Genomic DNA, 25,821 nt, shown 5'->3' on the forward strand with positions numbered 1-25,821 from the left:
TGTCTTACAAGTGACAGGTAAATAAGTAAACAAGTGTTTTGCAGCTCTGTAACACCCCTCCATCATAAATGTGTCGTGTGCCGCACTAACTGCTGTGTAACAGTTGGTGCCAGCCCTAGAGGGCTCCCTGTCTCTTCATTTCTAGCATCTGTGGTGGTTGGTTTTGGTATTTTTATGGAGCTTGCCAAGCCACTGTCGAGTGTTAAAGAGTCCCATTTTTGGTCAGTGAAGGCTGGAATCTTCAACTGTTGGTTTTCAATTCTGAGAATCAACTGATCAGGGTTTAAATCAGCTTTAAATTAATCCAAATACATGGAGTAAGAATATGCCTGCATAGGGAAGAAATGCTTGCCTTGGCCAGCATGCTGCAATAAGCAGATCAATACTTGGAGACTGCAGCTTACAGGAGCAGAGATTTGCCAGTCTGCCTTGGGCAGTGGTATCCCTAGTGACAATCTAGAATTGAACAGCTTGCTGCAACTTTACTTCTCATCACTGGCTATGTCAAAATAGCCAAAGCAGTAGGCACTTTTTGAGAACAGCTTAGTAGTAGCCAATAGGAATGGCAACAAATGGCATTTCCAGGGTCTGCTTAAGAGCTGGGGAATAAACAGGAAAAAAAAATCCTGTTTGCTGGGAGGGCTATGTATGTATGCAGTTCTTTACTTAAGGTTCCTATTAGACAGTACTAAAAACTATAAACTGGTGTTTTCTCAAGTTCCCTTTGTATCTTTCCTTTTTAAAAGTGCCTTTTTTCCTTTCTTACTCCTTAGATTTTGAACCCACCACCATCACCAGCTACTGAACGTTCACACTATACCATGGAATTTGGTTATTCTTCAAACAGCCCATCTACTCATAGATCCTACAGGTAATTACTATTGCAGTAGCTCCTGTCAGAATCAAAGCAGTTAGTGTAGAAAATGCAGAATAAAGGCAAGCTCTGCTCTGTAAGAATTACAATCAAAGGCCCTAATTCTGCAAGCACTAAACTGGTGCTTAAATGGGCTCACGTGTATCATGTCACTGCTGCCTGTGTGGAAGTGCAGCACTGTTTGAGGTAAATTAAGTGGGTACTGATACATCCCTGGGGTATATTCCTTAGGGGGAATGACAGCAGTCATCACAAAACTAGCTATGTGCCAAAAGAAGTGCAGTGCCATGAGTATTTTAAGCCAAAAAAAACTCATCCTGGAATGAATCCTGCCTTTTTTAGGCTTTTGCCATAAATAATTTGTTACATAATTATCAAAAATTATAAGCAAATACCCTGTGGAGGAAAAGTTTGCAATATAAAGGCTAATAGGTCACAAGTAACATTAATGTTGTTGTCTAGATAAAGCACAGAATTTCTAGTTTGACACAATAAGGGTTAATATCTGGAAAAGATTGCTAACCTTTTGCTTTATTTTCTCTTGACTAGTGTTTATGAGCATGCATTTCATCTTTGTTTGAATGTATTTTTCTTACGTTCTCTGTAAGAATGCTGGAGTTAGTTACGATTTTATGACAAGTTACCAAAAGTAGAGCAATAGACCCCTGCTACCCAAGGGTGTAAAGGTTCCCCTCCCAAATCACCAGTAGGTTTGGTCAATGAGAAGAGAGTGCTGTACTTGTCTAAAATATGTGCCTGCCTAACACAGAGGCTTTGGGGCCTTTGGGTAATGAGGTCTCTGGGGCTGAACAGACTTCTCCATTAGCAGAAAATACGGCCTCTGTTGTGCAGAAGGTCAGACCAGATGTTTATAATGAACCTTTGCAGCCATGTGAAAAATCTTTTAAAATTACAAGTAATTTTCTAATGAAAGAAACCAAATTCAGGCACCGGCATAGGTCATCTGCTGGTTAGCTGATGTGACTTTTAGTACTATAAATTATATTAGGGATGTAGCATAGGGTTTGATTTTTTCCAAATGCTCCTCCACCCAAAAATAAACACTGCTCTTGCTGCTTCTGATCTTACTTCTTTCCTAATATTCTGACTTGACTATAGAGGAGCTGCAACCCCTCAGTATTCCCAGCCGCTAACTGTGATGCTAGGAGTTGTAGTTACCATGTATTTCCCGTTCTAATTTGTTTCCTTGAAAGTATCTTCGGCTCATTTTAAAAGATGTTTTGTGGTAGCAGCCTTTGAGACTTTCATCCCAGTTACTTCTCTAAGGAATGCTTCTCCTGAGTGCTATGAGTGTGCCAGGTAATTTTCAGTCCTTTTGTCTGGCCTTGGAAGTTAGTATCCAGAAACTGCATAATGGAAACAGAATTATCTTCTCCATAATTGCAACACAGCTATTACAGAGCCACATGCACACCTGTGCCTTCCCTGTCCCACTGTATTAGGAGCAACTTTTTCTATCTCAGTTAAGTCCTTAGGGAGCCTGTTGTGTGAGACTTGTCCCCAGCCACTGCTCCTTTCTGTGGCACAGCACAAGCTCTTACAGGTTCTCCTTGTATCTCTGAGGAGGCAGTGCCAGGGTCACTGGAAACATCTGGAGACTGGGAAGCACTTAAAAAACCTGGGTTCTTCAGTGTTTTGACATCACAGAATGCTGTGGGTAGGAGAGAACTTTAGCCCATCCAGTTCCACCCTCTGCCATGGGCAGGGACATCTTCCACTAGACCATGTTACTCCATGCCCTGTCCAGGCTGGCCTGGAACACTTCCAGGGATGGGGAACCCAAAACATTATGGATTAAATTAACCTGAACGCGATAATAGAATACTTACACCAAATGTGGCCTACTGTCCAATTCCAGCAGTTTTGTGCACAAAATTTATTTTCAACAAGTAAAGCCCTACGCTGTAGCACTTCTGCAGGGAAGTCTGGAGAGGAGATGCTGTGCATTACTGCAGAGGTTGCCTTGCTTTCTGTTTCCACCTTGGCTTATTCCCTCTGAGAAAGGTAAAGTGACCCATTCTCCCCTCCATCTCCCCGCTACAGCTACCGGCCCTACAGCTACCGGCATTTCGCACCGCCCACGACACCCTGCAGCACGGACGTGTGCGACAGTGACTACGCCCCGAGCCGCCGGGTCCCCGCAGCCGCCACCAAGGGCTACACCAGCGACCTCAACTACGACTCGGAGCCGGTGCCGCCGCCGCCCACGCCGCGCAGCCAGTACCTGTCTGCCGAGGAGAACTGCGAGAGCTGCCCGCCGTCCCCCTACACCGAGCGCAGCTACTCGCACCACCTGTACCCGCCGCCGCCGTCCCCCTGCACAGACTCCTCCTGAGGGGCAGCCCTGCGTTCTGCGCCCTCTGCTCTGCGCTGTAAATACAAAAGGTTCTGCTGGGAACGGGGGGAGGAAACCGAGCAAGGAGGAGGACAGTGTACAGTTAAATGTGGGGCAGAGGAGCACTGAAGATATTTGTACAGAAGAATTAAAAAAAAAAGGTATTTATATATTTTCGTAAACAGCAGCTGCTGCTTGTGCCATAAGAAGAAAAATTTTTGTATAAAAGAACCCAGATGTTTGTACAAAAAGTTTTTATTTTTGCAAATGGAATGCAAAAACATGCCTTAATCCAGTGAAGTGACTGAACACATAGGGAAATGGAAGGACTGGGATATGTTTCTTGTCCAGTGAGGTGATATGTGAGTTTCGTCAATACCAAAAATGTTTAAAGTAATTAATAATAAAGAAGTCCGTCTCAGAGCAGCATACCATAGATACTTGGAAGTAGCCAAAAAACCTCTATGTTAACTGCAGAGGGCCAGCAACTAAAGTTAAACTTGAAAATTCAGTCAGGACAGATGTTAACCTTACACAAAGGGCTTTGTTTTCTACATGAATACAGCAGTCGTAGCAGTGAATCCAGAAAATCAATTGCACACTTTTTAAAATGAATACACCTCTATTTTTCCTTAATGCATTTAACAAATGAGAGCATTTAAAGCTTTCTCCCTGCTTCTGAAATTTCAATTATTTTTGTTGGGTGTATCTTAAAATTTGGGTTTTAATCCCAGTTAGGTTTTCTTTCTTCATCCTTTCTTCCTGCCCGTGTCACTTAAATTAATGATATTCCTATTTAATGTACTGCTACAACTGGGCTGCTGTAAATGCTGGGGTTTCTCCTAATTAGCCTTGTCATGTAGTGATTATCATGCTATACATTATCCTCCTTGCTTGCCAGCATGGTAGGTCTCTGTTTTGTACCAGGTCAGTACGATTCTCACATCATTGACAAGGGTAATATGCTTATACCTGAATGATTTTTACTCCCTTAAAAAAGAAAATCTTATTTTGACCTAGTGCCCACAAAATGTCAAATATTTTTATACCACATATAATATAGATAGCATATTTATGATCTAAAAATTGTTAGTTTTACTGTAAATGAATAATATATCCTTGCAGTACTTTCAGTGTATATTGATATCACAGTATCGAAATCATATATATAAATATATATATTGTTTTTTCCTAGTAAGGAAGTATTTAGCTTTCAGTGAAACAACTGTCCATAAGAAAAACAGATGTTCTGATCATTGGAAGGGGTTCCCCTACTATAATAACTGCTCATATTTTCTTTGTGTTAGGTAAAGCCAGTTTTTCTCAGTATGATTTTTACATACCTCCTCTTTTGTGTGGTGTGAGTTTAATACTTAAGTATCAACCACTGTGAATGTCAAATTTTAAGATATTCTTAACCAAACCATTTTATATTCACATCTCTATTTTTGTATATTGTCATATTTAACCCCTTCTCCCATCAGCCTCATCATGGTGATTTTCACAGGGCAATTTTAATCAAGTGAAAACATTATTTGTGTAGTTTAAGGGGCAACCTAGGATATTGTTAGCTCCTCTTGGACTCCAGTGCAGTGCTTTGAATTTGTTTTGTTGCAGCAGAGCACACAATATACCTGGTCTTAGATGGCATTGTGCATTTGCACCTTCTTTTGACATCACATCCACTGAAGGTTCTCAGTGCCTTCACAGACTGCCCCTCTGAGTCTTCTCTCTCAAAACAAAGGTCCTGGAAGCTCCTGCCTCCTCACCTTTGAGTTTGGAATGGGGATAGCAACTTTCCAGAGGCACCTTTTGGGTTTTATTGTTCTCTGTTGCTTCCTTCCCAGCCAGTTTCAGCTAAAACACAAGTTATCTGAAAATATGGCATGGGCTTGCAATTGATGCTGTTGACAAAATTAGTGACAAGTTATTCTTGCTAGCTGCCACTCATCTGGAGTACTGGATCCTCATTTGGTTTCAGCTCCAAGGAAAACTGTATCATTGGGATTCCATCTGTAATAAAGAGTTTTTCCTACTAGTCCAGAATACATGAGGAATCTTTGAAAAGCCTTGGTGATCTCCAGGCTATTGCTGTTGGTCTCTGAAGATGGCGTACTAAGGGGTTTTTTGTCCAGCTTCATTCTAGTTTCTAAGAATTATGGTAATTGTTCCTCTGACTCTTCTGGCTCTTCTTTGCTGGTGGAGAAGCTTCCTTGTGTTGTCCAGCAGGATGGATGTTGAGGAGGGTGTTGTGAACTATAAGGGAACTGAAAACCATATATATGAAGGGGGGGAGGGTGGGTGTGTTGGGGTTGGGGGTGAGGCTGGCACACCGATGAGAATTAGAATTTCTCTGTTGTTTACATTTTTTCATGTACAGCATTCTGTGTGGGGTTCACATGTGGAAACTTGCACTAATGAACTCAGAAGAATATTGTATTGTTGTATCTCAGTCCTAGTGCTTGTACTGCAATGGCAATGTCTCTCCTTGCAAAATGCTTTTCTCCGTGTGCCGATTTCTTTTTGAAAAACTCCAGGATGGTTGAGCTTAAGGAGTGGTATCCTCTTTCTGGTGCAGCTGGATTGCCTCACTGAGGCATCCCCTTGGAGGGAGCTTTGGGCAGGTAAATTTGTGTGTTAATTATAAGTAAGGATTTGTTTAGAAGAAAGACATTCTCTGCATATGGATCGTGCTGCCTCCTTTGCTGGTTTACATCCACATAACCAAACTGAAGTCAGTGGAGTTGCCATAGAATTCCATGTAGGATTTGATCAGGTCTTTCTGAAACAGAGGTTTCAATTTGTGCATCAAATATTGGGTGCTTCTGGGAGGTTCATGAAAGGGGAAGTGGACAGGCTGGGGTTTTCCACTGAAAATGCCCAGCATGGAGCATAGGCTGTTCCTCACCTGAGCAGGAAGCTGTGATATGATTTTGCAAATGCATGTATTTTCCCAGTAAACTGGAGTAAATTTTTGAAAGAAGTGCTGATCTGTGAAGCTCCTCTTGGGCAGATCTCCAAATTAAAAAAGCATTGATGCAACCAGCACCCACACCTGACACATTCCCAATGGATAAATGCTGTGACTGAACATTTTCTCTCTGTTCCACTTTGGCACTGAGCCAGCTGTGATTCATATTCTCTCTTTCCCTCAGTGAGGGTCATCATTTTTCCTGCTGCTCCAGTTGACTGAGGTATTGGGACCGTAGATAGCACAGACATGCCCATTCAGGAGATGCTGAAGTGGGTTTGTAGCATTAGCATGGAAGGGATCTCGCTGATGGCAGGGGAAATTGTTCCTTGTCCTTCCAGTTAAGCATAAAGGTTCTTACCCTACACCATCAGGTACAGTAGGGCATTAATATAAGGAACCCTTGCGTACTTTTTCCTCTCTGTAGATACTGGGCAATTCTTAGCTGTCTGTCTGGTGATGGGAATAGCTGGCATGCCCAGCCTGTTGTAGCTAAAAAACAAAACAAGACATTGCAGCAGAAGTTTTTAAAAACTAACTTTGCATGTTTAAATGGCAGCATTAATGAGATCTAAGTCTACCTTTTAAAGTTATACCTGGCATGTCATGCTGCATGCTGCTCATGGCTTTCTAAGGGGCACTCTTCATTTTCTCACTGCTTTTGGATACCAGGATATTTGTTAGGAAATAACTTGGATGTGATAAATGGAACACGTACATAGCATCTGCATTTGAAGTAAAGAATGGTTTCCATGAATATAAATTCATGCAACCTGTGCACCTATGTTAAATGCAATATTTACAGTAATGCAAAATATGCAAGTGAGCCATTTGATAGCAAAGGATTCACTTTGCTGTGAGTGGAAACTTTCTGCACTGTAAATTCTGGATTTCTGCCGCAGCATTTCCCTCCCACATGCAAGTACAAGTGCGTGTGCAGGTACCCAAATCTTTGATAACGGGCACTTACCCAAAGCTGATAATTTTCTCTTGTGCATATATTCAGCCTCTCTGACTCCCAGAGTGATAATGCTGAGCGTTGTCCTGCTGTGTCTCACCTACTCTGGGCTCCTTTTGGCCAGGTTGTATGACAGACAGCAGAACACCCAAATCCTTAATGCTGTGTTAAACCAGGCAGGAGAGGAAGCACATTTCTTATATTGTTTCTCTACTTTTGGAGTCCATTTTGCAGATGGGTAAAGCTCCTCTGTGTTTTGTGGGGACATGAAAAGCAGTCTGCAACCCTAGCATAATTATGGAAAAAAATTGCACCCAAACCCCTTGATATGCCAGCTGCTGCATTCAGCTGCAAGTGAAGGTGCATGTGGAAAATCCCTGTCATTCCTATTTATTACACTAATGGGCCTTGTTGGTGTTGTGGTCTTCAGCTCTGCATTGCTTCTCTATTCATTACAGCTCATTCTCTAGAGATGCCTTCATTGGTAAGTCCTAAACACAGTTTAAGCTTTAAAGTAGTTAAACCTGTGCTAAGATAAAGAAAAAGCCACTGTCTTGAATATAATTTCCATTCCTAATTGTTTGGCAAATGTCAGATTAATTAATTAGCACCATTCTGAGGGGAAATGCTTGAGCTACAGAACTCCCTGGTCACACATTCTGTTGGATCAGATGACTTCTTCAAAATGCCTCTTAAGAAGAAATCAATCACTTTCTTTTCATGACCTTTTTGCCTTGAGCATGTTTGTTACACAGTATTGTTAGTGGCAGAATCTGCTTCTGGACCTGTACTGTGCAGATTACTTATTAGTTCTGCAATAGAAAAATAACTGGCTTATTGAGTGAAAAAATAATTTAACCATTGCTATTCAGAAATTGCTTTCTTAGCAATGAGATTTTTTAAATTGCATTTTGGTGTTGCTATGGCTTGAAAACTAACCTTTAACTTAATGGCAGGTGACAGATAAACCTTGCTAATAAGCTAGGAATTAAGTAACAGCTTGAAAAGGGTTACAAAACAGTCCATTTCTTTTCTAAAAGAAGTCAAAATACAGTAGTGATCCAAAATTTTCTTTTTTTCCCATCTTTAAAAATGGAAGGGATTTGTAGCATTTATAGGGACTGGTGATTCACACCAGAACTGTGCAGGACAGGATAAGTAAAGTGTTGGTGTTTTATTCGGGGTTGTCCTAGAAGAGGGCAGGGTGGTTGTTACAAACTGTTGGAGAGCCAGTGTTCCCCTCTTTAAATGAACCAGGAGCAGCTTTGAAGTCCTGATTAAAATGGCTGCAGCCTTAAGCCGTGCAGTGGAGAGTCAGTGGAAAAGGGAAGTGGTTTTTTGTAAAGAGGATACCACTAGGCTTAATCTGAACTAGCCTTGTTGGCAAGTGAAGGATCCAGTGCTGCTTTCAGATTTTAACTCTTTGTTTTTGGTTTGTTTTGTTTGTTCTTTTTTTGTAAGCTTTAATCACTGTTTGTCATTGTCTTAAAGCCAGCTGGTGTGTCTCTTGTTCATCAACTTCAGTAAGATGGTGCTTTGCAAGGATGTATTTATATTGTAATGGCCAACATTTGGCCAACCCTATTCACTCATCACTAACTTTTTTTTTTTTTTGTAAAATAAAGTGCTTTAGTTGTATGGTGTATATAAACCTTGTACAAAAATCCTTTCCAATTATTACTATAAACTGAGTTGTAATAAATGAAACGTTGATTTTTATAGTAAAACTAAGAGTAGAAAACGAGAAGTATGTTTCATTTTATTTCGGCATCTGGAGGACAGGTAATTAAAGCCACAATGTGTGTCTTTGCTTTCCATAAAAGTCAGAATGGGCTGAATTTTCTAATGCTTTAGAAGGCTCCGCAGACACATGGATTTGCAGTGCAACTGACAATATTTTAAAGCTTAAAATCTCAGTTATTGTTTCCTGAGATTGGTTTACAGGACAATACTGAAATAGAGATTTTTGGAGTTCACTTGAGTTAACAAAATGAATTAAGCATTTAAATTTTAGTTTGTAAAATTATGTGTTGAATTTTAACCTTTTACTTAAGAAACCTCTGCCATAGTAAAAAGGGCATAGGAAAATGCAAATTCTGAAGCTTCTTGCAAGAACCCAGATAAAGGGGCTCCGCTGTCTCCAAGCCTACCAACACTGACAGATGTACTCAGATATGCACCAAAGGAGGACCGAAAGCGCACGTGTGAAGGAGAAAAGTTCAAAAGTTCAATTATGAGGAAAACCACTATCTTCAGCCTCAGAGACCGGCCTCCAAGACAAACTTTACACAAGTGGTTTCAGCTTGAACCAAGTCAGTCTCTGCATCCATCAGGGGACCTGGTAGTCATAGAATGGGAGGACTGAGGAAGAGACAGAGCGTTCTTGGGAGGGATATACCAAAGTTCAACAAGTTGCTATCTAGCCTTTGACTGGGAACAGCTGCCAGTTGAACGGGCACTCAGAAACCCCTTGAGGTGGGGTCTAGAAGGGGTAATCCCCTGTTTTGTGTGTGGATTGACAACTTTTTGCTGGAAGCCAGACTGGCACACAGCTTGGGCTTTCCTCCAATGCTTGAAGTGTCAGAGGAGGTATTATATTTCATACAGACGGAGATCTACATGTTGTGCATGCACCCCTGAATTACTGAGATACTATAACCTAGGGGTTGAACAAGCAAGGTGTAAAATAGTGAATTTCATATGTGGAAAAAGCCACCTAGTCTCTGAAACATGGGACATGTTTGAAGAGGATTGGGAAAGGATAAAAGAGTGGAACAGCCTTAGTATTAAAAAGAAGAACTAAAGAATTTTTTTTTTCTTTCTTTTCTTTTCTCCCCTGTGGTTTGTATTGAACCTTTTGGAGTTCGTAAATTTGTGTGGGACCGGGCAAACAGCAAATTAATAAAAGTTAATGGTTAATTATAATCTATTAATTAATACATTAGTATTTTATTATTAAAGGTAATGAGATAAAGTATTGTTGATTATTAATTAATACATTAATATTTTAATGTGGTTGTTTGATTAATCATACATTTTAATTAATATTTTTATTTGGATATTTGAATAAGAATTAATTTTTTAATCACACAAAAAAAAAAGTTTAATCAAATATCTATGGAGGGAAGAGAAATGGGAGGAAGTTTCTTATTGTGATATGTTCTTCTCCCTCTGAAATAACCCTGATTGGCAAAGGGACTGTGGCATCAAAGCCTCCTCTGAATCATAGGGGGGACCAGAGGAGACTACCCCAGCAGGCCCTCTGGTTGTAAATCTGAAGCTGGGGGAAATGGAGAAAAAAGTAAAATTCCTAGTTGATACTGGGGCAACGTACTCAGTTCTAAATACAGCCTTGATGCCCTTAGGGGATAATTATGCTATAGTTACAGAAGCAACTGGCCAAACTGAAAAGGCATTTTTCTTTAGGCCACTAAAATACAAACTGGGAAAGCAGTGGGGGATCCACAAATTTCTATATGTGCCCAATTCCCCTGAGCCACTTTTGGGCAAAGATTTGCTGGGACAATTACAGGCAACTATTACATTTAAAAATGATCTGGAGGTAAATGATCAAAAGTATGTAGAAATATTGAGTTTGGTATTAACCACTAGAGAAGTCACAAGGGAAACTGAAATTAGTGAAAAGATAATGAATCAGGTATTCCCTGGGGTATGGGCCTCTGATGTACCAGGGAGAGTGAAAAATGCTCCCCCTATACAGATCAGGCTAAAAGAGGGAAAGCAACCTGTCAGGGTTCAACAGTGTCCCTTGAGGAGGGAGGATAAGATAGGAATTAGCCCAGTAATTGAGAACTTTTGGCGTCTAGGATTATTAAAAGAATGTCAATCTGATTTTAATACCCTTGTCCTACCAGTTCGCAAACCTGATGCATCGTACCGGTTAGTACACGATCTGTGAGCCATGAACAAAGTCTAAGGATCTGTATCCTGTGGGGGCCGATCCCTACATGTTATTAATTTTCTTAACACCCAAACTAACTTGGTTTACCATTTTAGATTTAAAAGATGCTTTCTTTTGTCTTCCTATCCACGAAGCCAGCCAGAAAATTTTTGAATTTGAATGGGAAAATCCTAAAAGTGGGTGAAGAACTCAACTTACATGGACCAGATTCCCACAAAGATTTAAAAACTCACCCACTTTGTTTGGAGAACAACTTACAAAGGAATTAGAGACCTGGGAAGCCCCTCCAGAGGAAGGGAAGCTATTATAGTACGTAGATGACATCCTGATAGCCACATGGACAAGAGAAGCATGTGTGGTCTGGATGTTAAGCGTCTTGATCTTTCTGGGGCTCCAAGGGTACCGGGTATCAAAGAAAAAGGCCCAAGTAGTAAAACAGAAAATAACTTATCTGGGTTACGAAGTCAGTGCTGGACAACGTACCCTGGGCTAAAGCTGGAAGGAGGCAATATGCCAGACCCCAAAACCTCAGACTGTAAAGGAACTATGAACTTTCCTGGGGATGACAGGGTGGTGCAGGTTATGGATCTACAACTGTGTACTGATTGTTAAGCCCTCATATGAACTGAAAGCAGGGACCTCCAATGGACAAAAGAAGCTATGCAGGCTTTCAACCAGCTGAAAAAAGCCCTCATGTCAGCTCCAGCTCCGGGATTGCCAGACGTGAGTAAGCATCAAGGAATCGCCTTCGGAATGTTAGCACAATACCTCGGCCCATACCAGAGAGCAGTGGCTTATTTCTCTAAGCAATTGGATGCAGCAGCTAAAAGGTGGCCTGAATGCCTCAGAGTTGTTGCAGCAGCCGTACTGAATATCCAAGAGGCACGCAAATTCACCCTGGGCCAGAAAATGACTCTGCTAGTGTCTCACACAGTGTCTGCAGTGCTAGAGGTAAAAGGCGGGCATTGGCTTTCCCCACAACGGTTCCTGAGATACCAAGCTATCCTGGTTGGAGCAAGATGATGTAGAGATAGTGGTGACTAACACTGTCAATCCAGCCTCCTTCCTCAGTGAAAACCAAGGGGAACCAATGGAACATGACTGCCTGGAGACCATCAAGGCCACCTATTCCAGCTGCCCGGACTTGAAGGACACCCCTCTCGAGAATGCAGAAGTCTGATTTACTGATGGAAGCAGTTATGTCATCAGTGGAAAACTGCACGCCAGGTACGCAATTACTACCTGCAAGGAGGTAATAGAATCTGGACCCCTAACAACAAATACCTCTGTGCAAAAGGCCGAGATAGTTACTCTAATTCAGGCCTTAGAATTGGCAAAAGGGAAAGAACTGAACATATAAACAGACTCAAAGTATGCATTTGGAGTAGTGCATACTCATGGAGCCATTTAGAAAGAGAGAGGACTGCTGAACTCTCAAGAGAAAAACATTAAACATGCATCAGTAATATTGCAACTTTTAGAAGCAGTCCAGTTGCCAGAGAAAGTAGCAATCATGCACATTAAAGCACATCAGAAGATAAACTCGGGATTAGAAGGGAATGAGCTGGCGGATAGGGAAGCCAAAGAAGCAGCAAAAATTGAGGTAATAACTGAGGCGGCCCTGATTCCAGATGGACAAATTTCCCTCGAAGGTAAGTCAAAATAAAACAAATTAGACAAAAACTTGATCCATGAGCAAAAAGGAGACTATAACCAAGGGGATGGGCCACCATAGAAGGAAAATTAGTTATACCCTCCTATTTATCATGGTCCCTAATAAGGGAGGAACACCAGAAAACACACTGGGGGAATTGATGCCCTATATACATATCTAAATTAAAGGATCATAGCTAGACATTTATGAGCCACTATCACCCAAGTGACTAGATAATGTGACCTTTGCCTCCAGACCAACCCCAGAAATATTCCCAAACCAACACTTGGCCAGACTGGGAAGGGTCATGGGCCTGGACAGCAATGGCAGACCGATTTCACAGAATTGCCAAGAAAAGGGGTGTATAAGTTTTTACTAGTGCTAACAGATACTTTTTCAGGATGGCCAGAAGTATCCCCCACCAGGACTTCTAAAGCTTGGGAGGTAATTAAGGTATTGGTGCAGGAAATCATACCATGCTTTGGTGCTTTGGAGTCCCAGCCACAATCTCCTCAGGTAGAGGACCACATTTTATCGCAAAATTAGTGCAACAAATTAGCTAATACTTGGGCATAGACTAGGAACATCACACCCCATATAACCCACAATCAAGTGGTCAGGTAGAGAAAATGAATCATTTGATCAAACAACAGATTGTACTATTGGGAGAAGAGGCTAATTTACCATGGCCTCAATCCCTCCCATTAGCACTACTGTGGATTTGAACAAAACCCAGGATTAAAGAAAAGTTGAGTCCCTTTGAATTGCTTTATGGGAGACCATATGGTGTGTGGAAGGGAATGTCTGCCCAGGACGTATCACTAACCTCCTATCCTGATCACTCTAAATAAACAACTTAGAGCAATTGAAAAATATGTGTCCGGAACCCGGGGCACAGGGCTTGATGCGCCAGTACATGACGTACAACCTGGAGACTATGTATGTATTAAGTCTCTTACAGAGAAGGCCCTGGAACCACAATGGGAGGGACCATACCAAGTGCTCCTTACTTAGTTTCACTACAATCAAGATTAAGGGACAAAATGCTTGAATCCATCACAGCCGTGTTAAGAAAGTTCCAGAAGCCACTTGGAGAATAACACCAGGTTATGGTAAACTGAAATTTACCCAGACAAAAGGAATCTATCATAGTGGGTGGGGATTTTTGCTGATCTGTTAAGAATCAGTCCAATTTTTGTATTTGCAACTTCAAGGTTCCTAGGTGTGACTTTGTATAGTCAGCACCAATTGTATCCCACAATATGTTCAAGTTAATAAAATCAAACTACACAGCATACAACAAGTTAATTTAACCCTAGTGAAAAAACAAAACTCAAAGTGGGATGCACTATTTGGATGGTCATCAACTGCAACTGGGATCATGACCACTTTATGTCATCCCATTATAGCTTTATTCATTTTAGTTACTGTAAGTTTAATGATGTCTATTTTAACACTCATGTAGAATTAAAGGATGTTAAAATGTGTGGCCGTTCTGACTTCACTCTCTAGAACTCAGGAATCCTGCTGAAGGAGAACTGTCGTGATGGTAGGTCAGAATTTAGATCTAGACCATTGTAGTAAAAGAATTTACTATATTTTAAGAAAAGGGGGGACTGAAATAGAGATTTTTGGAGTTCACTTGAGTTAACAAAATGAATTAAGCATTTAAATTTTAGTTTGTAAAATTATGTGTTGAATTTTAACCTTTTACTTAAGAAACCTCTGCCATAGTAAAAAGGGCATAGGAAAATGCAAATTCTGCACTGACCGCTGACCGGAACCAAAGAGGGCGAGTTCTCCTGGGAATTCTGCTTTTAACCCCTCTGTGTTCTCAGAGGCGTGTCTGCCTTTAATTGGTCAATGTCTAAATTGACCTCTTCCTTCCGGAAAAGTTCTTTTTCCGTGTCAAACCACGATAACGGTGAAGGTGGATAATTTGCTTCAGCAAGAGCTGGGGTCTGGAGGGTTTTTCAGGTACCTGGGCGGTCAGGAGCACGTGTCTAGGTCACTACAAAGACTTTTTGATCTCATTCAGTTCTTTTCTGTGTGAGGCTCTGCGGGCTGCTGCCAAGGCCCAAAGTAAGGAAGGTTCCCCCAGTGTCTGTGCTCTTGTCAGTAGTTTAATTTATTTGGCTTTTCTAGGAGCAGACCTCGTGGAGTACCTTGGTGCTGTTTTCACTGACCTCCTGCGCTCTCCGAGAGAAGCTCTTGATCTCTGCTTGACCTTCCAGCTCTGTGACAAAGATCCCGAGTCCCTGAAAGTTGCTAAGTATCCTCAGCTCTACCGGTTTAACCGATACTATAGACTCTGGATGCCCGAGCAGTGCCAGGAACCTGTGGTATGGAATCCCTGAAGTCACTGAATTCTTGAGCCAGCATCCCTATAAAATCCTCGCAGTCGGCAGAAGCTACATTTCCATCAGAAACAGCGTTTTTATTGAGGAGGTAATTCTGCATTATTTTGATGATGCTGGGGACACATGTTTTCTCCAGGGCTTTTCTCTGATGACACAAGAGGTCTTTGTGGTGTTTGGGAGGCAATACCAGGGCTCAGGGGTCATACAGAGGACTCCTCACCAGGCACAGCAGAGCCTGGTGTGTGCTGTGGCCTCTGTTTGCAGTGCCTGGAGTTCCCCCGGGTGGGTGGAGGATCACAGGCCCCTGGGCTGGGTTTGGTGAGTTTTTCTCAGTTCAGCAGTGTGAACACTCCAGAAGCCCCTGGGAGCACTGCTGGGCAGCTCTGTTCTAGCAGGACTGCACGCTTGTGCTCCCAGAGCTTCAGTTCAGAGCTCATCTCAAAAGCAAGGTGACTGAAGAGATTTTTATTCCATACTCATCACTGTTTTCCTCTTATGCTTTTTGTTTGGCTTTAAACAGTTGGAAAACCACAAGGAGGTAAGCCAAGAGCCTCCTGTGGCACCGGATTCTGTATTTGCCACTTTGCTGAAGGGAGCCTGGGAGAGGGGAAGCAGTACCTTCCTGGAGGATGGTGTTCAGAAAAGTGGAGAGACTTGGCTTCCTGGCTCCCCCCACCTGAGCAGCTTTTGTCGGGAGTAAAGCACGTGCTGCTGTACCCTAAATCCACTGTGGAGAACTTGAGTAGCGTAAGAGCAGCGTTGTAATAATACTGTAGTTATGCTTGGTTTATGTTATGGTAGAAGATACAAATGACTTGGCTGCTAAAACTTAGGTTCCAGTGCTGAAGCTCTTTTTTCTCTACTCGGCTCCGAGGGTACAAAGCACCGTACAAAACTGCACCTAATTTGTAAACAAATGTCAGTTGTTCTGATTATTGAAGCCGGGCTTTATTCAGTTGAATCCCGACTGTGTGCTGCGCCCAGGTCCTTTGTACAAATAGCATACGGGGCCTGGGGGAACCAGAACTGCACATTCCTTGTGATATGTATGGAATTTTGGGGGGGGTTAAATAAAAAGGAGATGCAAAATGAGGGAATTGCTTTTAAATGTCTTGTCCTTGTCCTAAAGGAGCCATCAGCTCTGTGCCGAGAGTTGAGTTACAAGTCTGTGTCTTGAAAGAGCTGCAAGCCTTTTAGGGGCTGCAATTTGTGTGCCGTGGAATGAGGTGGCCTGAGGAAATCTGGGAGCCGAGGGGAGCCGAGGCCGGGAGAAGAGAGCCGAGGTGTGGGGAATGGGCGAATGGAGGCGGGCGTAGGCGAGAATAGGCGAGCGTAGCCGAAAATAGACGAAACGGCCCGAGGAGCCGAGCGGCTCCGAGTTCAGCCGAGGTGAGCCGAGCTGCGCTGAAGAGGCGAATCGAGCCGAATGCAGCCGGTAATAGCCGAGCTGCCCCGAAGCGAGCCGAAAGTGACCGAGGAGCCGAGTCCAGCCGGACCGAGCCGAGCTCCGCCGAGCGCAGCATCCCGGGCAGGGCGGGGCGCCGGAGCCGGGGCGCTGTGAGGCTCCGCGTCCTGTCCCTCTCTCTACCGCTCCATCCTCCTCCCCGTATTCCCCTCAGTTATCTCTCTTTCCCCCTTTTCCATCTCTGCCCCCAAACCCGGCTCCTTCCCGTCCTGTCCCTGCCCCGCTAGTCCGTTCCATTCCCCGTCTCTCCTTCCTTTGTCCACCGTCCCTCTTCCTCCCCTGCCGGCCTTTCCCTTCCCCGCCCGCTTTCCTCCGCAGCCCGACCTCCCTCCCCACCCTTTCCATGCCCCGCTCTCCCTCCTCTCTTCCCGTCGCCCTTCGCTTCTTTCCCCCGCAGCCGCGGGGCTCGGGGCGCGGAGAATAAAGCCCCGAGGGCCGGAGCCCGGCGCCCCCCGGCCCTTGCGGGAGTCCCCGCACGGGGCCGGAGGCTCTCGGCGGATCCCCCCGCGCCGCTCGGACACCGCCCCGGCGCTGCCGGACCTGCGGCTCCGCCACCGTCGCGCTGAGAGCGGCCCCGCTCTGCGCCGTGCCGGCCGTGCCGCGTCCCCGCCGCCTCTGCCGCTCCCAATTTCTGCCCCTGGCCTGCGACAGCGAGGCGGGGCGGGGGCTTCAAGCCTTCTGGGGGCTGCCCCCCCTTTCCTTTTGCGGCGGAGTCCCTTTCGGGGGGGATGGAGGTGTGGAAAGGGCTGGAAGGGAGTGCTGGGCTGCTGTGCAGGGCGCTTGGACTCGTCCTGTGCCTTCTTTGGGGGTCAGGAAAAGGGGCTGAAGACTCGGGGCTCTGCTGTCATTTGGGGCACCCCGAGGTCCCTAGGAGAGGGAGGCACACTGCGGTGGGGGAGCGGGTGGGTGGCGAATGAGGGGGGGGTCAGGCTGGGTGCCGTCCCGCAGAGGGACCCAAAGCTGCCCCAAAATTCCCAGGGAGGGCTGTGTGTAGAATACTAAAACCTGGCAGGTGTTTCGTTTTCACAGCTCTTGGTAAAGAATAGGAATCTAACGCTAAACTCATTTGGAAAGAAGCCCTCTGTCTATCCACTCCTTTGTACCCAGGAATGTAGGAAACTCTGACTGGGGATGGGCAGTAGTTTTGAAAATCATGCCCTAGCCTTTTTCTCTAGGAATGAATGAACCAAGCAAGTGCCCCGAAAGCACCGGGGCAGCTGCAGGGGCTGAAGGGAACAGAAAGGGCTCTCCGGCACCTTTTGCCTCCGTTCTCTGCCGTTCCCCAAAAGGCGTCGCAGTCCCGGCAGAGGCGTTTGTCAAGCAGCCTGCCAAAACGAAGACCTGTAAAATCCTAGCTCTGCCTTTTGTTTAACGTGTTCTTCCTTCCTATTTATGTCATCACAGAAAGCAAGGAAAGAAGAAATGGGACTGGTTCCCACCATTGCTCCGTGCAGGCATTTTTAAAGGTTGCTGTACTTAGGTTCTCTTTTTCCACTTCAACTGTGACTTTCCCCCTCCTTTTCCGAGGTCTGCTGCTTTGGGTGTCCCAGGGAGAGCCGGGTTCCTCAGCAGGGGTCTTAGGAGTTGGTGCCGATTCTGCTTTTTCCGAAGGTGTATCAAAGTGTGCTACCAACAGGACTATTTTCTCCAGGGGAAAGCTTCCTCTCAATGACCATCAATGCACGTATGTGCTTTAATCGTGTAACCAGAGGGATTAAGAAAAGCCAACACCCGTAGCAGATTTCTGTTGGATCTGTGTCTGTGAAAAGTGGGTGTGTGCTGGAGAGGGAGAGACGCTGTTTGGAGGGCGGCAACAGCGGCAGGTGCGAGCTGTGAGGATGATGAGGGCTCAGAGTAGCCCCAGGTGCGAGCTGTGAGGATGAGGAGAAGGGGGCGGCTCCTGCCGGGGGGAGGTTGTTTTAGGGCGAGGGTTTGGTGCCGCTGGCTTTTGCACGGAGCTGCTGGAGAAGAGGAGTTTATGGGGGGCTCCCGGGGCTGTCTCATGGAAGGACGGTGAGTGCTTCGGACAGGGTCCAGGGGATCACCTGGATACGCACTTGGGGACGTGGAGCATTGCTCGAAGGAGGAGCCGAGGGACAAACCATTGTGCCGAGAAGCAGCGGCCAAACAGGTGAGCCGGTGCGCCTTTGTAGCGGGGACTTTTCTCCTTTCCCTTTTGAATTGAATTTCGTCCTCCTGAGGTTGAAATGAGGGGGCTGCCCTGTTGTCCCGCCTTTTAAAGGTTTGGATTGAGGTAAAATTGTGCCTTTTGCCATCATTTGAGGCAAGCCCCTTCTTTTCTGCTCTTCTAGGGGATGCGATGGAAGGGGAGCCCACATTTCTTTGCCCTTGTTGAAGTGAAATGAGCGCCCGAGCGTGGCGTCAGTTCCGGGGCTTCAAAGGAAGGGAGGCGCGGCTGTGGCAGCGCTGGCAGGGTGGGCATGGGGCTGTGCCGCTGCATTTGGGGCGCTTCTGCCCCTGGCCCGGCAGCGAAGGGTCCGGCGCGGGAGCCCCGCTGGCAGTGGCTGGGGATGGCCGAGGCGGGAGGGGAGTTTGGCGCGGCGGGGCTGCCGCGGGACTGCCGGAGCCGCGCCGGTGCGAGCCGTGCGGAGCCGAGGGGAGCTTTGGCCGGGCCGGCGGGCGGGGCAGGCGGCGCGGGCGCTGCGCCGGTGCCGGCCGGTGCCGCCGCTCCGTCCGCTCCGGGCGCGGGGCTCGGGCGCCGCCGGGGCCCCCCGGGCCCGGTGCCGGCCCCGCCGGGCCGGGGGGAGCGGGCGGGGGTCTCCCGGCGCGGCGCCGCCTGTGCCTGCCCGAGGAGCCGCTTTCCTGCCGGGAGCGCGGCTTCTCATTTTCCAGCGTTCCTGCCTGGGGTGGCTGTGAGGTGGTTCTGGGGAACTCATCGGATCCTTTTCTGTTGTCCGGAGTTGGTGTAGGAGAAGGGCCGTGGGGCACTTTTTGGTTGTTACGGTTCTCGCTTCGGGCGCTGATGACAAGGGTTTTTTTTTGGCTTGAGTGTTGTTGTTGGATTTCTTTTTGATCGTTTCTTATGTTTTTAAAGGATGTGTTTTGAAAGGCTTACAATGGTTTTTCTGGGTCGTAGCATGAAGTAGAGGGTAGGTTTTTAATTCGGTTGTGGAGGCTTTTATTAGCGTGAGTGCGTAGTGTTTGTTTTGGTGGCTTGAGGTAGTGTCCTGTACTTAATTAGTTAGGTTGTTTGTTTTTTTTATGTATTGATGATTGTATTCTTGTTTATTATATTATAGGGGTTTTATTCATTTGGCTTATTTGATTGCCGTGTGTGTTTTATTGTTGCAGGGAATTTGGGAGTTATTGTTTATGGTTACATTTCTCTTTTGGCGACCTGCTTATTTCTAAGTGGTATTTGTGTTTTGATGGTTTGAGGCATTATGGGTTTATTGAGTTAGGAATAATTATTTTGTTGTTGTTAATATGATTTTTTTTTTTGGTAGTTTGATGTATTTGGTTGTTGTTTTTTATTAGTTTTACTTTTGGGAACGTGGGTATTTCTATGGTGGATCTTTTTAGGTAGTTATTTTATTTCGGTGGTGAATCTTTTCTTTCTTCGTGGTTCCGATTTTGTTATAGCGGTAATTATTTAGTGGGGTTTTTTAGTTCATTTTATAGAGTATTGGGTTCTCTTTATGAGTTAGTGTAGTGGTAGAGTTTTGGGGTTTGATTTTTTATTTTTTTTCTAAGAAACGTTCGGGGTCTGTTGTATGGTTTGGAGTATAGTGAGTTAGTTGGCTTTTTTTTTTTTTTTTTTCTTAATGTTTTTTTGTGATTTGCTGTGTGGGTTTTGTTATGAACAAAACAGCTTGGCTGCGACACTTGGCTTGGGCTAAGTACTGACATTGAAATGTTAAATAGCTAATTGTTCCTGGGAATCACCTACCTCCCCCCACCCGCACTACCATTCTATAGGTCTTCTTAAAAATATGTGTGTCATTTTTGTGATGTGATAAGAACCGCTAGTGAAAGAAGTGTAGTGCGGGTTTTTTTGCCGGTAGTTGGTTGGCTGTGGAACCTTTCTGAATATTTTGGACGGCATTGTTGGGAATTTGATGCTGTTTTGGCATTTTAGTTTGAGGAACTGGATTAGAACTGCAAAGTTTTAACTCGAATGAAACAAAAGGAATGCATAAATACGAAAATAGGAATATAAAACTTCAATTTTAAATATGAACGGAAAACATATAAATAAAACATGTAACATGAATAATGTTATCCATTACTATTAGGTATTATATTGTTTGATATAGGGTATTTTATATGTTTATATACATATACATGTAGATTATAAATATAAATATGCATTTAGAAACGTATAATTAATACATGTGGATATATAAATATGACAAAATAATAGGAATCAATACAGTACATAATGCATATTTTACTGTATATGTCTTATTATGACACATTATATGTCATAGGAATTATAGCTCGAAATATAGTACCTCAAGATACTGTGATAGAATATATAAGTACTTGTGAAAATCGAAAATAGAAATAAAGAAATATCTAAATATAGTTTAAAGTAAAGGGGATTTTAATTGTCTATTTGGTAGTAGGTAGGGGTTTTATTATAAAAATGATAAATATAAATAAAATAAAATTAGAAATCTATGTATAGAAATATATCCTAAATACGTTAAGAGCTATATAAAATCTCAAAGGTAAGTAACTATAAGTATTAGCGGTATGTACGAAATAGAATTAAAATGAAAATTTATCTATCTTGCTACCTTATTATCTATATAATATATATTTATAGATACATCAATATAAAGGAGTAATGCGCATGTGACTATAATGATGAAAAAATATATGAATATTCAAGTAGTGTTTAAAGAAAGGGATTTTTTTGCTTTTATTTGATTAGAGGCAGGGTTTTAATGGAAAAACGATGAATATACATTTTGTTTTGGTATCTATCTAAATATGGATATCTAAATATGGAATTCTTTTAAGCTGCATCCCAAGCAGATCTGAAGACAAAGGTAGAGAGCTGGTGGATGTAGGTAATCTATGTTTATTGTGAAACTTTAATTTATAACTAAATGGGTCTATAAATTAGCATTGCTTATATATTGTAGTTTCTCATATACATCTCAGGTGATCTCAGACATCAATTTAAACAATTGAGGGCTTAACAGAAGAGGAAATCAAAAGATATTGGTTGATTTCTCCTTGTATGCCAACACAGAAGTATCTGTTCATATTGCTTTTTGAATATAGGGGACATTCTTTGTAATGCACTAAAAAAAAAAAATTAAAACCTATTGGGTTGTACAAATTTTTCATTAAAAAATTGTACTAATTTGTGCCAATTTCCTAATACAAAGCTATACTACACTATTATAGTTCTCTAAAAATAGGAAAAATTACTTTTTAATGTACTAGCTGTTCTAGAAGTGCCATATATTTTAGCAATAGTTAGTACATTTTTGTTTTAATGAATACTGTATCATGTGTATCCTGTAAAATTTGCCTGCAAAATAACCGCATATCCAGCAAAGAATCCTGCATAGTTTTTACTATTCCAAAAAACACAATGGAAGAAGAACCATCTGTGTTGAGGGACATCCAGGTGGAAAGCAACTCTTGCAAAGGCAAGGATTTTAGCAACATCCATTTAGAATCTACTTCATAGACTCTGAGAATTTTCATGTGTTTACAGCTGGAAATAAATCTACTGGAAAGAATCTGGGCTTGAATATGTTTGAGCACAACACACATTTTAAATTGTTAATTGTAAATTAAATGTAAATAAAAATAAGTATGAGGAAGAGATAGACTATAAATAACACCATACATCAATCTACAATAAAAATGTACATTTGAACATAAATGCGAAAAATAATGATAAATTTAGACGGAGTTTAAAGAAAGGGATTTTTAAAAAAATTTTTACTTGCATAGAGGCAGGGGTTTATTTTAAGCCCTATAAACCTTTCAGAAATAGAAATCTAACTATAGAAATATGTAAGCAATGTATTAAGCAATGCATAGAAATATGAATTGTAATAAAGGAATAAATGTAAGAAATTATAAAAATACAATTACACATCAATATACATTAGTAATCCGAATGTGAATATAAATATGAAAAATATAAAAATAAAAGAGCTTGAAATGCAGTTTAAAAGAGAAGGTTTTTGCTTTTGGTTCCTGTTGGGTTAGAGGCAGGGGTTTTTTGCTGGCGTTCTTTTCCGCGCGGGATGTTTTGGGGCATTTGCTGCAGGGCAGGTTCCGGAGGGCATCGCGCCCGTTCTTTTCTGCCGCCGGCCCCGCCCGCGGCCCCGAGGCGAGCGGCGGCCCCCGGCGGTGGCGGGCGGCAGTGCTGCCGCCCTGTGGGCAGAGGGCAGTACTGCAGCCCGCCGCCCGCGGCCGCCATCTTGGGAGTGGCTTGTCGCGGACTCGCTTGACCTTCTCGAGATGGCGCGAAAAGGAGGACGTTGGCATTCGAGGACCCGTGTCTGTTTTTTCTACACTGCCTGAATGGTCCCCAACGCCGGCGCCCCCCGACGGGATTTTCCGCGGCGGTTCCGGTGCCGTGCACAGGGGCTGTGGGGTCAGCAGCACCGCGAGCGTGCGGGTTTTTGGCGGGGGCCGACGGGCATCGGCGTAATACGCCTCTCTCCGTCCAGGTCCCCACGGGCCGCCATCTTGCGAGTCTCTGGTCGCTTGAAAAGTGCTGCCGCCTTGTGGGCAGAGCGCGGTACTGCGCCGGGCCGAAAACCACCGAGACGGCGCGGGGGGGCCAGAGCGGCCCCAAAACCACCGAGACGGGGCGGAAGCGGCAAGAGCGGCCACAGAAACCACCGAGACGGGGCGGAAGCGGCCAGAGCGGCCCAAAAACCACCGAGTTGTGGCGGAAGTGGCAAGAGCGGCTCCAATTACCACCGAGACGGGCCCGGAGGGGCGCGGGGCGGCGGCGAGCGGGGCGGTGTGTGTGAGTAAAAGGGAAGCGGTGAAGGCGGCTCCGCGGCAGCGCCGGGGAAGGATGGCAGCGGCGAGGGCGGCCCGGTGGGGCCGGTACCGGCGGGCGGCGGAGGCGCGGTCGCGGCGCTCCCGGGCCGGGGTGGAGCGGCGTCGGAACAGGGCTGCGCCCGCCCCTCCTGCCGCCCTCCTGGGAATGGGTTGAGGCATTATGGGTGTATTTAGGTAGGGATAACGATTTTGTTGGTTTGTAAACAAATGTCAGTTGTTCTGACAGGAACAGGCTGAATGGGGCTGTAGCTCTGCCTACGAGGTCAAGCAGTGATAAGGCCTTGTCAGACCCTGGGAAGTAGAGGATGGGTAAAGAAGTGAGCCTCTGTGTAGCACTTCTCTGTAACAGATTAGCAGCTGCTGTAGCATCATTTCCTAGACATTGAGTGGTCTGGGGCTGGATTAGAAAAAAATTAGGTTTAGTGTGTTGTTTAACAGCTGCAGGTGGAGGAACCTGTGCCTTCTGCTCTCCCCACAGCTGTCTCGGCTGTCACACCTGTCCTGAGGAAAGCCCTGTGGAAGGAGCTCGGTGCCGCAATTCAGGACCCTGAGGCCACTGTGAAACTGCAAATTCTTTCCAAGCTGTTGCCACCTCCGGGAAGCAAAGGGCTGCACAACCTGATGGACTGCCTTCCTGCTGCTCCGGAGAGAGCAGGCAATGAAGAGAGGTGGGCAGCGTGTGTGTGTGTGTGTGTGCCTCCCCCAGGGCTCAGTTTGTCCTGGGAATCAGTGTGATAGGAATGGGAGCATTAACAGCGTCCTCTCCTCCGAGAATCTGTTGCTTTGCACTTTGGCAGCAAGACATCTTTAAGATATACAAAACCAAGTTAAAATGTTAATAAGAAAATCAACAACTATCTCTCTGCAGCTGGGCCGTGGCAGATGCCATATCCACGGTGCTCAAAAACTCAGAGGAGCTGCATTCCTGGAGGAGACATCTCTTCTCAGCCTGCGTAAAGGGGTTAGTTGCCATGTACAGCAGCAGTAAAGATGAAGGCAAGCAAGAAGTGGAGAGGTCCGTGCTGCTGAGGTTAGAGGAATTATTGGTGAGACTGCTTATCTGCTTTGCCACAGAGGGACTGTATGCATATGTGTGATTGGGCAGTTGTAATTTTGTAAATACAGATTGGACTCGATTTCCTGTTTTATGGATTCTGGTTTCCATGGAGTTTTCATAGCTTTTTCCGAGTCCTGAGAATCCTTTATACGAGGCAGTTTTGTGTTCTTGATGATGACTTTCTGGTACGAATCCCCTTTGAATGTGTGAGCTTGAGGTATTTAGGATAAAGAAATCAAAGGTTACCAGTGGAATTAAAAAAAAAAAAAAAGAAGTTAAAATTAATTAATTATTATAAATTAATTAATTTAATTTTTTAAATTTAAGTTATCACCTTCTTTTTTAAAAGAAGCTGATAGAGATACTTGTGCCAAGACCCATCTGCCATGCCATCTGAAGTCTGGGGCAAAAGTCTGGTTGATCAGGAATAGAAATCAGACTTTGATCTTGAAGAACACTACTTGGTCACTCCCTCTGTATACTGTTGCCTTGGTTTGAGTTCAGTGAACACGGATCCCTGTGACACGCAACACTGAAGGTCCCTGGGCAGTGAATGCCTTTGCGCTCTCATGGCTTTTGCTGAGACTCCCTTGTAGGACCTGGCTGACTCTGCAGGCCCTGGGGCCACCTCACAGGGTCCATCCCATCCTGAGGGTGTTTCCAGCCTGGCGAGGTTGGCACCTGCATTCCCAGGACTGTTGGGATGTGCAGCTGTCAGTCTGCTCCAGGCTCTCGCTTTGACTTGTCAAGTTGAGAATCCTTTTGCACTTGAGGCGTTTGAAGAGTATTGAGCCGCTGGGTTTTTGGAACCTACAGCCCAGCTTGCTTTTTGATTCCATACAGCCCCTGCTCCCAGACCAACAAGTTTCTTTTGAGCCAGGCATTAGGATTGTTGTATCCAAGAGCTTTTTTCCCTGTTAACCTCAGATCATCCCACGTGAGCGTTTGGCTTGCGTGTTCTTAGTGTTTCCCTTGAACAAAAATTGCTGTAGAAGCTCCATGTGCCAAATGTAAACCAACACCTGTTTTTACTTGCTGCACACAGTGTGTGGTTGAAGAAGTGGACCCAGATGACTGGTGTGACCTTGTGAAGACAGGGCTCAAGTAAGTGCTTTCATTTGAATTTGGTTTGGTTTCACCAAGTTCATTTTCTTTGCCAAGTTAATTTTCTTTGCCAAGTTCTCATTTCTTAC

At 44.5% G+C, this 25,821-nt stretch overlaps 1 protein-coding gene across 6 annotated transcripts in view; it reads left to right on the forward strand.

Moving 5' to 3' along the window:
* Window positions 1–25,821, forward strand: part of LRP6 (LDL receptor related protein 6) — a 244,183-nt gene that overhangs the window by 103,703 nt on the left and 114,659 nt on the right. For 4 of the 6 annotated variants that reach the window (XM_072923934.1, XM_072923932.1, XM_072923933.1 and 1 more), the window contains 7 exons: window positions 774–871; window positions 2,939–14,712; window positions 14,881–15,183; window positions 15,616–23,533; window positions 24,050–24,239; window positions 24,440–24,601; window positions 25,674–25,732. In XM_072923934.1, coding sequence (XP_072780035.1) covers window positions 774–871; window positions 2,939–3,230 — 390 coding nt within the window. In that variant the 3' untranslated portion in view covers window positions 3,231–14,712; window positions 14,881–15,183; window positions 15,616–23,533; ... (1 more) ...; window positions 24,440–24,601; window positions 25,674–25,732. Of the gene's footprint in view, window positions 1–773; window positions 876–2,938; window positions 14,713–14,880; window positions 15,184–15,615; window positions 23,534–23,594; window positions 24,240–24,439; window positions 24,602–25,673; window positions 25,733–25,821 lie in introns of those variants that run through there. The other 2 variants (XR_012053784.1, XM_072923935.1) reach the window with 2 other exon arrangements.

Source organism: Taeniopygia guttata, chromosome 1A, assembly GCF_048771995.1.
Source record: "Taeniopygia guttata chromosome 1A, bTaeGut7.mat, whole genome shotgun sequence".
Classification (NCBI taxonomy): domain Eukaryota; kingdom Metazoa; phylum Chordata; class Aves; order Passeriformes; family Estrildidae; genus Taeniopygia; species Taeniopygia guttata.